The sequence below is a fragment of the Centruroides vittatus genome, unplaced genomic scaffold (assembly GCF_030686945.1).
Source record: "Centruroides vittatus isolate TY-2023 unplaced genomic scaffold, ASM3068694v2 scaffold_2802, whole genome shotgun sequence".
Lineage (NCBI taxonomy): Eukaryota > Metazoa > Arthropoda > Arachnida > Scorpiones > Buthidae > Centruroides > Centruroides vittatus.
Genome location: NW_027122693.1, coordinates 2,446,412 through 2,460,958, shown reverse-complemented (window position 1 = coordinate 2,460,958; position 14,547 = coordinate 2,446,412). Strand labels below are relative to the sequence as shown.

Here is a 14,547-nt window from a genome sequence, read left to right as displayed (position 1 = left end):
CAGTTTTCTACATTTTCAGTGTCCTATCCAAATAATTACTTCCAAGTAATGTGTATGATAGACACAGGTCTAACTAGAATTTTGAACTGAAAATCTTAAGGTTGACTTACATGCAAGGTGAACTTGTACACAGGCATATATTTGCAGCCCTTTTTGATTTCATTTTATTTATATGTAACTCCGCTAATCTGAACTTTTCACTTATCTATACAACTCTGTACAATAATTAGTTTGGATTGACAGATGTTTCCTGTATTTTTTAAATCTTTATTAGACATTAAAATTTTTATCTTTATTTGCAGAGGTATTATCAAAAAAGAAAAATAACAGTTTATAGTTTTATTTACTTAACAGATTGAATAACTCAGTTGAAAATTGATATCAAAACAAACCAAATTATTGTGACATCGTCACAATGCCAAGCTGCAATTTATGATCATATTTTTAATTTATTTAATTCAGAATATATTGCTTTCCACCTCAAATTACAGTAGTACTGTAGTGTCTTGCTCCTGTGAATCATACTTTTCCGTTAGCAATGGAGTCGTGTTGGTCATCTATCTAGCTCCTTTCAGGAGAAATTTTTGAATTGGAATAACGTGACTTCCGGTTTGCATTGGAAGTTCTTATATAGTTAATCGGAACCACCTGCCCCTAAGCTTTCCATATCTAGTCTTAAATTTCATTTATCTAACACTGTTCTTGAGATTAAGAAAAGACAGACAACAGTGGAAATTTATAAATTACAAGTTTTCCAAATTGCAGCTCAATAATTCAAATAGGAGATTCAAACTCCCTATAAGTAATACAACACAAGGCAATATATATGTGAGAGCCCAGACTTGACGAAAAATTTATGGGTGAAAAATAAAATTTTTCGAAAGTTAAATTGTAGTAAAAATTTTCCCAGTGAAAAAATAATTTAATTGTCAGAGGATATGATCCTATCTTTCACTGGAGTCACTTCCTTTCCCAGATGACATATTGAATGTGTCACCGGGAACCTAGCAACAAAAAATCACCATTGGACAGAGAAATCAACATTACTAAAAATGGGTAGGAGAAGAAAAAGGGGAAGACCCAAATAAAAGGAAATGTCTGATGATGACACGAAGACTTCGGCCGACACAGAGGGTTCACTGATCCACCTCTGAGAAAGAATATTCGAGTGTGCTTCCCCATTGCCAATCCCGTCCTCTGCTGGACCATAGCTGTTTTGTACAGGGCGTTTGAACTATACCAGCTAGAAACCCTACTTGGCCCAACCAAATGAACTTGAATTTCTTCACTGTTCATCAAGTGATCTACAATAGTCCAACCTCGATTTTCACTCATCAATCAAGTTTATCAAGGTATTTATCGCTGCATGCAGAAATGTAAACTCTCTCTCACACAACTAGGGTCCCAAAGTACTTTTTATGCTATATAAAAAAATCCATTAAATATATTACACTATGTAAAGCCTTATTAATTTTGTTACGCTATATACAGGGTTCCTACTCAAATTCTTGTTTTGAATTCCTTGATTTTCCCTGACCAACTTTGACCAAATTCCCTGACCCTCACATTTCTTACAGTGTGGAATATCAACATAATAAACCAGCATTTTATTTACTGTGAACATTGAGTACATCTATCCCTCTTTTTGCACAGTTGATGAGCCTATGGATATACGTACTTAACACCTTACTCTTGCCGAGAAAAAAAATATATTTATTTGCAACAAACAAACAAACGTTTTCAGCCTGCTTCACAGGCCATCTTCAGGCTTGGAATACATTTGAAATTAAAATTCCATCCATGGAATACAAAAATTCAAATTCAAAATTAAATAAGGTACAATCAAAATAAAATATTGAATAACTAACATAAAGCAAAAAATAACAAAAAATATATAAAAATGTAACAAATGAATACGTAAGCATTAATAAATGCAAATTTCTAAGACATACAATAAAACCATTATATTGATTGGTTAGAGCCCTTATTAAACTTCTTAACCATAAACTTCCATGCAGAGGGAAGACTTTCTGCGTCCCTCGCATTAAGACAGCCTTCTTGTAATCTACTTCTAAAAATCTGCAACTTTTCCGCTGTCAAGGCTAATGATGGAGACGATAAAGGATTTATGATGGCCGCCTCATTCCATTTGACCGTAGCTCCTGGCGCTTGCGCCATTTGGGACAAAACTGTTGCATTAGACCCCTTTCTGATATTATAACTATGCTCCTTGATTCTAATTCCTAAACTTCTAGTGGTTACTCCAATGTAATCTTTTTTAACGCCCAATTGCATGTTTTCATACGGAATTTTATAAACTCCTGCTTTCTCTTCTGCCTTTATAACATCTTTATCATTCCTGAGGATTTTGTATAAATTAGGGGCCCTTTTTATAAGCATCTTCGAACTTTTTCTGTGTGCTATTTCTTTCATGACTGTATTCATACTTTCATTATATGTAAACTTTACAAATTTATTGGGAGCATTCCTAAAACATCCTTTCTTGATGTTGTGTTCATATTTCTTAATTATTCCTAGAATTGTACTTTTTTGGTAACCTAGGGTCCTGGCTACATTTATTATTCTATTTATTTCTTTCGTCCTGTCTTGTACTCTTTCGCAATACAAAAAGGCTCTTCTTATTAAAGCCCTGAAAGCTGCAATTTTATATTTATACGGATCCTTGGATTGGGAGGGAATATACAATGGGCTGTGGGATGGTTTAATAAAAACACTAGTGGACAAGTGGCCTTTTTTGAATGTGATATCGATGTCGAGAAAATGCAGATTCAAGGAACTTTTCTGCTCCAATCTTAAAGTAAGGCCATCATTGTTATCATTGATCTTATCTAAAAAATCCTTAATTCTGCTGTTACTTCTCCATAATATAAGTAGGTCATCAACGTATCTGCTGAAATACACGATATCATCCTTAAAACCATGAAAAATTCTTCTTTCCAGCCTCCTAACTACCAATTCGCATAGGATCCCTGAGAGTGGACTTCCCATAGGGACCCCTCTTCTCTGTCTGTAGACCTGTCCATTAAACACGAAACAAGACTCCCGGCAGACCAAACTAGTTAAACTCTCTACCTCTTCCGTATAACTAAGCAATTCCGAGTTATTGCTGTATAAGAAATCCAATAGTGCCTCCTCGCATGATTCTATCCTTACTGACGGATACATGCTCTCATAGTCGAAAACCGTTGCAACCTCATCCTCCATTAATGCTATACTTTGCAGATCCTTAACCACCTTCATAGGATCACGGGCAACAAGAGTATCCGTGTCTAGTTGCAAGGATAAGTATTCATGCAATTTCTTTTCTAACACAAACGTGGGACCCCTGCACTTCTCTACAACAGGTCTTATTTCTTTACCGGTTTTATGCACCTTCGCGAAAGCAAATAATCTAGGTGTTCCTGGCCTAGGGTTCCTGCATTTCTTGAGAAAAGGCAAAACTTTGGAAAGCTTAGAGACCTCCAGTTTCCTGACCCTTCTATCCAAGCTTCCAATAAGATTGCTGTTGATCTTTTCACACTCCGTCTTTTCGATGTAATCCATTAGTGCTTCGTTATATGTACTCCTTTTCATGATGACTAGTTGTTTACTTTTGTCAGCCCTAGTCAAGACCAAATCATTATGTTTTAACCAATTCTTCGTGAGCCGGATGTCACTACTCCTAAAATCCTGCTTACGGCCCCTCTGCCTGTTGTTGAGGACTGCTTTCCATCTGAAGTACTCTTTTTCTAAATCGTCTAGCCCAACAATGCCTCTTTCAATTTCCTGTACTGAGGTTTCCCAATCCATAGCCTCCACAGGCACAAAATTTGGGCTTTTTATTAGAAGCTTCTTAATTCTTCCTGGTACATCAATTTGGATTATACCTAAACAAAAGGTTAGAAGTACAAAGAAAAATCTTATTGCTTTCCGCGCGTGGGACCAAATTGAGGTACCAGGAAGAATTAAGAAGCTTCTAATAAAAGGCCCAAATTTTGTGCCTGTGGAGGCTATGGATTGGGAAACCTCAGTACAGGAAATTGAAAGAGGCATTGTTGGGCTAGACGATTTAGAAAAAGAGTACTTCAGATGGAAAGCAGTCCTCAACAACAGGCAGAGGGGCCGTAAGCAGGATTTTAGGAGTAGTGACATCCGGCTCACGAAGAATTGGTTAAAACATAATGATTTGGTCTTGACTAGGGCTGACAAAAGTAAACAACTAGTCATCATGAAAAGGAGTACATATAACGAAGCACTAATGGATTACATCGAAAAGACGGAGTGTGAAAAGATCAACAGCAATCTTATTGGAAGCTTGGATAGAAGGGTCAGGAAACTGGAGGTCTCTAAGCTTTCCAAAGTTTTGCCTTTTCTCAAGAAATGCAGGAACCCTAGGCCAGGAACACCTAGATTATTTGCTTTCGCGAAGGTGCATAAAACCGGTAAAGAAATAAGACCTGTTGTAGAGAAGTGCAGGGGTCCCACGTTTGTGTTAGAAAAGAAATTGCATGAATACTTATCCTTGCAACTAGACACGGATACTCTTGTTGCCCGTGATCCTATGAAGGTGGTTAAGGATCTGCAAAGTATAGCATTAATGGAGGATGAGGTTGCAACGGTTTTCGACTATGAGAGCATGTATCCGTCAGTAAGGATAGAATCATGCGAGGAGGCACTATTGGATTTCTTATACAGCAATAACTCGGAATTGCTTAGTTATACGGAAGAGGTAGAGAGTTTAACTAGTTTGGTCTGCCGGGAGTCTTGTTTCGTGTTTAATGGACAGGTCTACAGACAGAGAAGAGGGGTCCCTATGGGAAGTCCACTCTCAGGGATCCTATGCGAATTGGTAGTTAGGAGGCTGGAAAGAAGAATTTTTCATGGTTTTAAGGATGATATCGTGTATTTCAGCAGATACGTTGATGACCTACTTATATTATGGAGAAGTAACAGCAGAATTAAGGATTTTTTAGATAAGATCAATGATAACAATGATGGCCTTACTTTAAGATTGGAGCAGAAAAGTTCCTTGAATCTGCATTTTCTCGACATCGATATCACATTCAAAAAAGGCCACTTGTCCACTAGTGTTTTTATTAAACCATCCCACAGCCCATTGTATATTCCCTCCCAATCCAAGGATCCGTATAAATATAAAATTGCAGCTTTCAGGGCTTTAATAAGAAGAGCCTTTTTGTATTGCGAAAGAGTACAAGACAGGACGAAAGAAATAAATAGAATAATAAATGTAGCCAGGACCCTAGGTTACCAAAAAAGTACAATTCTAGGAATAATTAAGAAATATGAACACAACATCAAGAAAGGATGTTTTAGGAATGCTCCCAATAAATTTGTAAAGTTTACATATAATGAAAGTATGAATACAGTCATGAAAGAAATAGCACACAGAAAAAGTTCGAAGATGCTTATAAAAAGGGCCCCTAATTTATACAAAATCCTCAGGAATGATAAAGATGTTATAAAGGCAGAAGAGAAAGCAGGAGTTTATAAAATTCCGTATGAAAACATGCAATTGGGCGTTAAAAAAGATTACATCGGAGTAACCACTAGAAGTTTAGGAATTAGAATCAAGGAGCATAGTTATAATATCAGAAAGGGGTCTAATGCAACAGTTTTGTCCCAAATGGCGCAAGCGCCAGGAGCTACGGTCAAATGGAATGAGGCGGCCATCATAAATCCTTTATCGTCTCCATCATTAGCCTTGACAGCGGAAAAGTTGCAGATTTTTAGAAGTAGATTACAAGAAGGCTGTCTTAATGCGAGGGACGCAGAAAGTCTTCCCTCTGCATGGAAGTTTATGGTTAAGAAGTTTAATAAGGGCTCTAACCAATCAATATAATGGTTTTATTGTATGTCTTAGAAATTTGCATTTATTAATGCTTACGTATTCATTTGTTACATTTTTATATATTTTTTGTTATTTTTTGCTTTATGTTAGTTATTCAATATTTTATTTTGATTGTACCTTATTTAATTTTGAATTTGAATTTTTGTATTCCATGGATGGAATTTTAATTTCAAATGTATTCCAAGCCTGAAGATGGCCTGTGAAGCAGGCTGAAAACGTTTGTTTGTTTGTTGCAAATAAATATATTTTTTCTCGGCAAGAGTAAGGTGTTAAGTACGTATATCTATAATGATTTGCTGAGTGCTTTATAATATTATTGATGAGCCTATGTTTCAAAGACTGCCACATTAAAAAAAATACAATACATACATCCTGTAGAAAAATGCTTGATAGAATCCACAACTTAAAGGTAATGAAAAAATAAGCAATTTAATTAAATAAACTTGGCTTCAGAACAGTGAAAAAAGCCATTTCAAAATGGATTCTGGTATATTTTCTCATTAAAGATTGCAGCATTACTTCTTACCACCTGCAGATGGCTATGCTTGGTCAGCCATATTCAGCAAACAAAATCAACAAAGCAGCTAAGGAGACAAATTTCCTAACTTTCCACGACTTTTTCCGAACACTAATGGAAATCCCTGACTTTCCAGGTGTGTAGGAACCCTGCATATCTATATATATAACCCATTCAACAGGTGTCCGTCCTTCCTTCCGTCCGTCCGTCCCGTAACCATTTGATAACCGACACTAGAGGTGCCCCTATCGTGTGTCATATTTCAAACATTCAAATTAAATTAACAATTTTAATTATTATTTAAATTAACAATATAAATTATTATTATTCATTTGGCCACTACATTATTATTTGATCAATATAACAATATAAATAATTCAGTATATTTGTAATAGGAATTTATTACTGTCACGGAATGCCTGTAATGTTCACTAGGGGGCGAATAACGAAAAACCGGATAGATTTGAACCGCTACGATAAAACGATAAGTGAAATAGTTAAGCTAATATTTTAATATAATAATAGAAACCTTTCATGGCACGAACGGATGGACGGACACCTGTTGAATGGGTTATATATATAGATTAAGTGCATCAAACTTTTAAAAATTAAGCGCGCACAACTTTCATATATTAAGTGCATTAAACATGCCTCATAGAAATTTGTAATACTGCTAAAACGCCCACTAGGGGGCGTCCCGGGCTACTAGTAGTGTTATAATGGAAATACTATGTGTTATCCTATGTATATAAGTGTAAATAGTTTACATAAATAAATGGGTATTTGTTTATGTTAAATCTGTAGTTGTGTGCATTCCTCCAGATACGCTGTCTCCTGGATATCCTCCACCCCAAATCCGACCATTTACAAAACAATAAAATCCTCATATTGAGCAAGACGATCTCAGTCCTGACGTAGGCATTGCCGATCCAGTGCTGACCCTTCCATCACATATAAAATAACAATAAACTTTGGAGAGAATCAATTTCAATAAAAGTTAATGCTTATATCACATGCTGACACTGCATAATGATAAAAACAACATTATTATACAATAGTCGTGTGTTTAGAAATGAAATGGCAGATGTAATATTAATAAACAACAATAATAAATTATTAAAATAATGATAAAAATTAAACTTTTTAAATGAATGTTTGCACTGAAATGATGTAACTCTATGAAATAATAGTATGTTACAAAATATCAAAATACATATAATAAAGATAATAATACAAACTTATATATTTTAAATGATGGAAAATTTCTCTCAAGTGAGTAAAAACCTTATGAGTTAGTATTATTTTAATACAGTATAACAATATAGCATTTTTTAAAAAGATACCAATTTATATTGGGTTGTTCGGAAAGTTCCTAGCGATTTTTGATAGCCAACAGTTGAGACACTGACTGATGCGAAAATGATTAGAATTGTACAAACCAATGAATATTATGATAAATAACCTTGAGACGTGTCCGTTACAAAAAAAAAACCATTAAGATTATTCAAATATCTTTTAATTTGTCTCATTGCAAAAATGGATGCAAACAACATGCATTATCGACACTTGTTTTTTTTTTTATCGTAAAGGCAAAAATGCTGTACAAACAGCAAAAAAAAAAAATATGTGATGTTTATGGTGGGAGTGCTGTAGCAGAATCAACTGTTTGAAAGTGGTTGGCAAAATTTAAAGTGGGTAATTTCAGCCTTGAAGATGCTTCTTACTCAGGAAGACCTCCCATTATGAAGAGGACCAGATCAAGGCATTATTGGATGAAAACCCTCATTACACAACTCGAGAGATTGCAGACATAGTGAAGTCATCAAACAGTATTGTATTTCAACATCTAAAGAAGCTCGGATACGTGAATTGTTACGATACCTCATGACTTAATGGAAAAAAAGTTACTGGATCGTATCTCCATTTGTGATTCTCTTGAAAGACAAAATGAAAATGACTCTTTTCTGAAACATTTAGTGACAAGTGATGAAAAGTGGATTGTTTATAACAACATCAGCTGAAAACGATCAACAATCATTTTTCTTAAAAAATGAACCACCATTAAAAACTCCAAAGGCCAATCTTCATCCAAAGGAGGTCATCCTCACAGTCTGGTGGGATTGGAAAGGAATCCTGTACTACGAACTGCTTCTACAGAATCAAACAATTGATTCTGATAAGTATTATTCCCAATTGGATAAACTGAACATGGCAATTAAAGAAAAACGTCCAGAACTAGCCAATAGAAAAGGCATCGTGTTTCACCAAGATAATGCCAGACCAAACACATTTTTACAAACACGCCGAAAATTATTGGAACTAGGCTGGGATGTTTTACCCCACCACTCACCCGACCTTGCCCCCATCAGACTATCATTTGTTCCATTCTCTGCAAAATTCCCTTCATGATAAAAACTTTCATACTTTAGAAGCTTGCAAAAACCACGTGAATCAGTTTTTCGCGAGAAAAACCGGAAAGTTCTACGAAGAGGGTATCATGAAGCTCCCCATAGATGGCAACGCATCATTAAAAACAATGGCACATATGTAATGGAATAAAAGTATATTTTTAGTTTTAAAACAGTTTCTTTTATTTCTCTTAAAATTCACTATGAACTTTCCAAACAGACCAATATTTTATAGTAGTAGAAAAAATTTTAATTCATAGAAATACACGTAGTTATCAACAACAATTCTTAATATCAACACTAGATATAAAATTTCAAGTGTTAAAACAAATGAAAGAAGTGATAATTGGTTAACTCATTGTAGCTTACAACACAATTCCAGCTGCAATCGATACCTTTTGAACCTCTATATTACTGTTAGAAACTTCTCTATAGTCAGCTACGTTTTAATAGTAAAGTTAACTATTTTAATATACTATACGCAATATTGGCACGTCTTTTTAACTAAAATAACATCAAATATATTATTCTGTCACAATAATAAAGTGTTGATATAGAATTGCATATTGTCTCCTCTTATTCTTGATATTTGACTAAATTGTTGAAAAATTTTATTTTTTTAAATATCTAATTTCAAAATCGAAACTTTTGTTCCATTTTATCTCCCTTCTGTTTTGTATAATAATTTATCTAATCATGTAGGTCATAAAAATTTAAATATTTTGTATAAAACAATATGTTATTGAACTGAATAAAAAATATTTAAATATTCATATTACTTATATAGCACTAACAAAACTTTTTAATGGATAATATATTTTACAATATGATAATATACAAGGCAGACCAGTTTCATCCTCCACTTGCAATATGTTTCTTATCTCTCAATTTACGATTTAATGTAATAAAAAAAAAAAAAAAATTTAAGTAAATCTAAAAATTTCTGAGAATTAAATTATTTTCTCTAAAATAAAAATTTATAATTATTTTATAGTCAATCTATATTTTGGGAACGAAAAGTATGTTTCTCTGAAACGGAATATAATAAAATTATTTACAATATTTTCATAGATGAAAAAATAAATTATAAATGGTTAGTCTCTCTATTCCGTGATTTCCAAACTTTTTCGAGCTACCCCTCTCCTACTTATGGCACTCGGCCGGCCATCATTCAACTCCAGCATGGTGTGTATGCATAGAAACAAACATCACGAAACCTAATAAAGTTTATAGGATGAGGATGCTAAAGGTATCCCCAGTTAGCACCGTATGTAACCGAGGATGCTTATATCATATTTATATAAATATGTCTGGAAGAGGAGCTTGGCTGGAGGCTCAGATAGTGTAAGTGGCAACGCGTCCGCACGGCAAGTGGGAGTTGTGGGTTCAAGTCCCACTCTGGCCAGATTCTTTTCTTCCCGACTATTCTAAACTATTTAATAAATATTAATTTGATTATAATTGTTAAATTTAATAACAGATTGCATCTAATGCCTCCCTATAGTATGTGGAAAAGTAGCCTGATGTAATCTGGTGGTTGTTTGGCATTACAAATTTAACAGGTTTTATGATGTTTGTTTACGGACATTTTAGCATTCTTCAAGCATGTATTTTTTTTTTAAATATGAGGACACCTTATTTATGTAGTGTTTTTTTAATTTTCTTGTGAATTTTCTATAATTAACAATGTAGATTTTATGATAGTATTTATATGAAAAATATTTACAAACTGACATAATGATTACAAATTTGGAAGTAATCAGACATTAAAATTACCGTAACAAATAAAACCTCTTTAAAAATTTTAATTTCTCGATAGACATTATTTGCAGAATAAGAATGTATTAGGTAATTATAAAAGTTGTTGCAACGAACTTTGGCATTAAAAAAATTGACTAACTGAAGCATTGTTCAAGAATCTATCAATAAAATAATATTTTAAAAGAAATATTAATTTTATTATCTTAATATACTACATGCATATTAGAGAGATTTATAAAATTAATCACCATTTGATGAAAATTTAATGTGTTAAGAAATTATATAAATTTATTTTAAATTATTAATGTTTAACTTAAATTTTCAATGTACAGTAAGACCCTACTTAATGCTGATTTGATATAATATGGTCTGATAAAGCCTAAAAAAAGCTGAAAATTTACTCTGATTCAAATTATCGTAGCATTTCATTGATTTGTATATAATATGATTATTCCCAAACACAAACCAATCAGCAGACGATGGCAATTTGTTGTAGCGCTGTACTTTCCTAAAATCTATGTTTGTTTGGTGCAATTTTGGAATAAATATAACATTGAGGATGCCATAGGCAATATTGACTTCACTTGGAAAGAATTAAGTGATAAATGCATGAACAAAGTGTGGAAGAAATTATGGCTGAAGGTATCCAAAAATTCTCAATGAGAAGAGCCTATTGCTGTATTGTTAGGTTGACCAAATTGTCAACCTAATGACTAGATGTAGACGAGCAGGATATTGAGGAGTTACTGAAGGTTTCTGATGAGAGCCTTACCAACGATAACCTTCAAGAACTGGCAGAACAAGGAATTCATGTAAAACTAGAAAATAGTGATTCTGAAAATGAAGAACCCAAAGAATTTCTCTACAGATTTTCTTAGTAAAAGTTTGGTAACGATAACCAAAATCGTTGATCAAATTGTAGCAAACAATCCAGATTTTGAAAGAAGTGCAAAATCACGACAAGGTGTTTTGAATTTGATCTCTTGCTATAGACATTTGCTTAAAGAAAGAAAAAAATGCAACAAATGACACTAGCTAACTTCATCGCGAAAAAACAAGAATTTCAGAAGAGCCAGGACTTTCATCATAAAATACGAACTTTACATTTGTGTGTGCATTTAACATATATTATTATACAAATTAATATAAAAATAACTTAAAAGTAAAGTAAACTTTGTTTATTTTTGGTCACATGTTCCCCTTTCTCTATTCACTCTATGTTAAAATGACCTCGTTTAATGCCGTTTCATTTAACACTGTCGTCTAGGAACATTTTTCCGCATTAAGCGGGGTCTTACTGTACAACACAAGTCAAATTGATTATGAAAGATTGTGAACGTCTTTAAAAATTTTTCAATTGAATTCAACATGTATATGAATGCATGTAAATATGAAATTGCTCTACTTAAATTTGATTTTATTATTGTAAACTAGTACTTTTCAAATTTTTCTTAATAATAATTACTATACAGTTAGCCCTCAATTTAATGGATTTCATATTTAACGAACACAAAACTTTCCGCATTACAGAAAATAACTACAGAATATTTTCTTTATTCACCACAAAAACATAACTATTTACTACATGTACAGGTATCCCTTGCTTAACAAGGAATTTGATTAACATGCAAAATTAATCGTGGCAATCCCTTTATATATGCGGCAGAAATTTTAATTAATGCAGCTTTACCGGCTGTCTTTACTTAACATAGATATCGTATTTGACTAACATGATTTTGATATAAACAGTAGCATCGAAGGATTAATTAACTGCATTAATCAAGGGATACCTATAGTAAATATTTATCGTTCTAGTGTTTTCATCCTCTTAATCAACCTTCTTTAGGAAATATTTGAATTTTACAATTTATAAAGAACAAAGCTGCCAGTTATTCTATAACGGTTTATAACATTGTTTTTGGAATAAGACAAATTTTAAAAATGCACATGTTGCCAATAAGTACTGGAATAAAGTTTTTAAAGTTTAGTTTAAGTTTTTTCTACCTGGTTTATTTCATAATGTATACATTTTGTTTTTTGTCACTTCTCACGATGCTCCACTCAATATATAAAAATCTGTCACACGCATTTTAAAATTTGTCTTATTCTGAAACAGATGATTGTAAATCGTTATAGAAGAACTGGCAACTTATTTGAATTTTAAATTTAAAAAGAACAATCTCCTGAAGAAAACTGATTAAGAAGACCGAAAATGTTAGGATAATAAATATTTATTGCATGGTTGTTTTTATTATTAATGCTAGTGCAGTTACAGAAAAGACTTTATTCACCAATAGGGAACGTTAAGAGGTTGGGTTAACAAATATAAATTATTCAATGTACAGTACATTATAATTATATTTTATTTGTATTTACACATTATAGCAATATTTTAATAGGCTACATCTTATACATTATAAATTTGTTATTAATATGTCTGCTATTGATGAAAATCCATTCAATTTGAGGAAATTTTCAATAATAGCAGACATACCTTACCCCAACCTTAAACTTTTAATTTAATGGACTAATTGGGATTAGTCCATTAAATTAAAAGTTTACTATGTTTAAATTTAATTTAGGTAGATGTTCATCAAGGTAGCCCCAATGGTGATATCATGTTTAACAATTTAGCCCAAGTGACTGTGCCAGCTTCGAGTAGCCCACTTGACTGTTCGTGGAGTATTTGATGTTATATAGTTTTAGGGGAGGTAGGGGCTCGATCCCATCCAGACGCTAAGGTGCAAGTGATAGCAAGCACCGAGTGCATGCCTACATGCAAAGCATGAAGGATAGTGAGTAGACTGATATGTGTTAAAAAACTGATCTTCGGAAACAAATGTCACATGAAGTGTGAACAATTATGTGATTTATGTAAAAAATACAAAACAAAACATTTATTTCACTAAAAAAAGTAGTGAAACAACCATTGCTGGGGCTACCTAGGCAAACATTTACCTTAATTTATTTAATTATAATTGTAAATTTCAATCATCATAAATCAGCTTTTATTACACTATTTATAGTTATTAAAATATTTTAAAAACTTTTGAAGTTAAAAAACATATTTGAGGAACTATACTGCTCACTTGATTTATTCCTTTTAAAAAATTATTTCATTAAACTTATAACAAAAACATTTTTTTTCTGAGGAAGACTTGAAAGATGGTTGCAAAGATTTGAAATAAATAAGCAGCTGGAGTTTTATGATTCTTCAAGGGACATCACATGTCATCTTTATCTGGAAACTTCCCCATCTTAATATGTAAATCTGTTTAAATTGCATTTTAAATTATACTGTCACCATAGGAACGTTTAAAGAAATTTTACACATTTAAGTGAGGTTTAGCTTGCAGATAAAGGTTTACAACACACAACTATGTTTCACGTAATGTGAAAAAAAAAAGTAAATAAACGTGACAACAAAGTTTTTCTCTTACCGAATACTTTTAACGTAAATTTTAATCCAAACTTTATTGTTTGTAAAAAGCAGTTTCATTTAAAGAGTGACAGAAAGACTCAACAGTAATTACAGTCAAACTTTATCAACACAATCAAATATATATAAATATTATAAATAAAAGTTACAAGCTTCTAAATACTGTGTGTATTCATGTGTGTGCATGTGTTTATATTCATAAGTACAAAAAGTATTTCATTACAATCTTCTGTGATATACGACAGCCAAATGCCGGTTAATACATAAAAAACCAACCCACTCCATAACCTAGAAACCGGCAAAATTTCGCTTACGAGACAAGCAAACGTTTTCGTCCACTTTCAATCGAACATCTTCAGGCCATAGATCAAATCGAAAGTGGAAGAAAACGTGGGTGTACTATAGATTACCCCCTATGGAATTTCAGGACTTTGATTATATATTTGAACTCGGGACCGAGACGAGTTCAACGGTTCCCTATTTTTGGACCGGAGACGAAAAATAAAAAAGTTACCATACTTTTTAATGCTCTCATGAAGACGGCACCATACTT

At 32.9% G+C, this 14,547-nt stretch overlaps 2 protein-coding genes across 4 annotated transcripts in view; one reads left to right on the top strand and one right to left on the bottom strand.

The window, feature by feature from the left end:
- IKKbeta (I-kappaB kinase beta) overlaps positions 1 to 14,547 on the bottom strand; it is a 63,689-nt gene that overhangs the window by 48,089 nt on the left and 1,053 nt on the right. The window contains exon 1 of one of the 3 annotated variants that reach the window (XM_067285580.1): positions 111 to 173. The exons of the other annotated variants lie outside the window; for them this stretch is intronic. The gene's annotated coding sequence lies outside the window, so the exon portion shown is untranslated. Of the gene's footprint in view, positions 1 to 110; positions 174 to 14,547 lie in introns of those variants that run through there. 3 annotated transcript variants of the gene reach the window in all.
- On the top strand, positions 4,013 to 13,245 carry LOC136987862 (uncharacterized). The gene is made up of 2 exons (XM_067285612.1): positions 4,013 to 5,353; positions 13,138 to 13,245. The coding sequence occupies exons 1-2, from the start codon at positions 4,013 to 4,015 to the stop codon at positions 13,243 to 13,245; spliced, it is 1,449 nt and encodes a 482-aa protein (XP_067141713.1).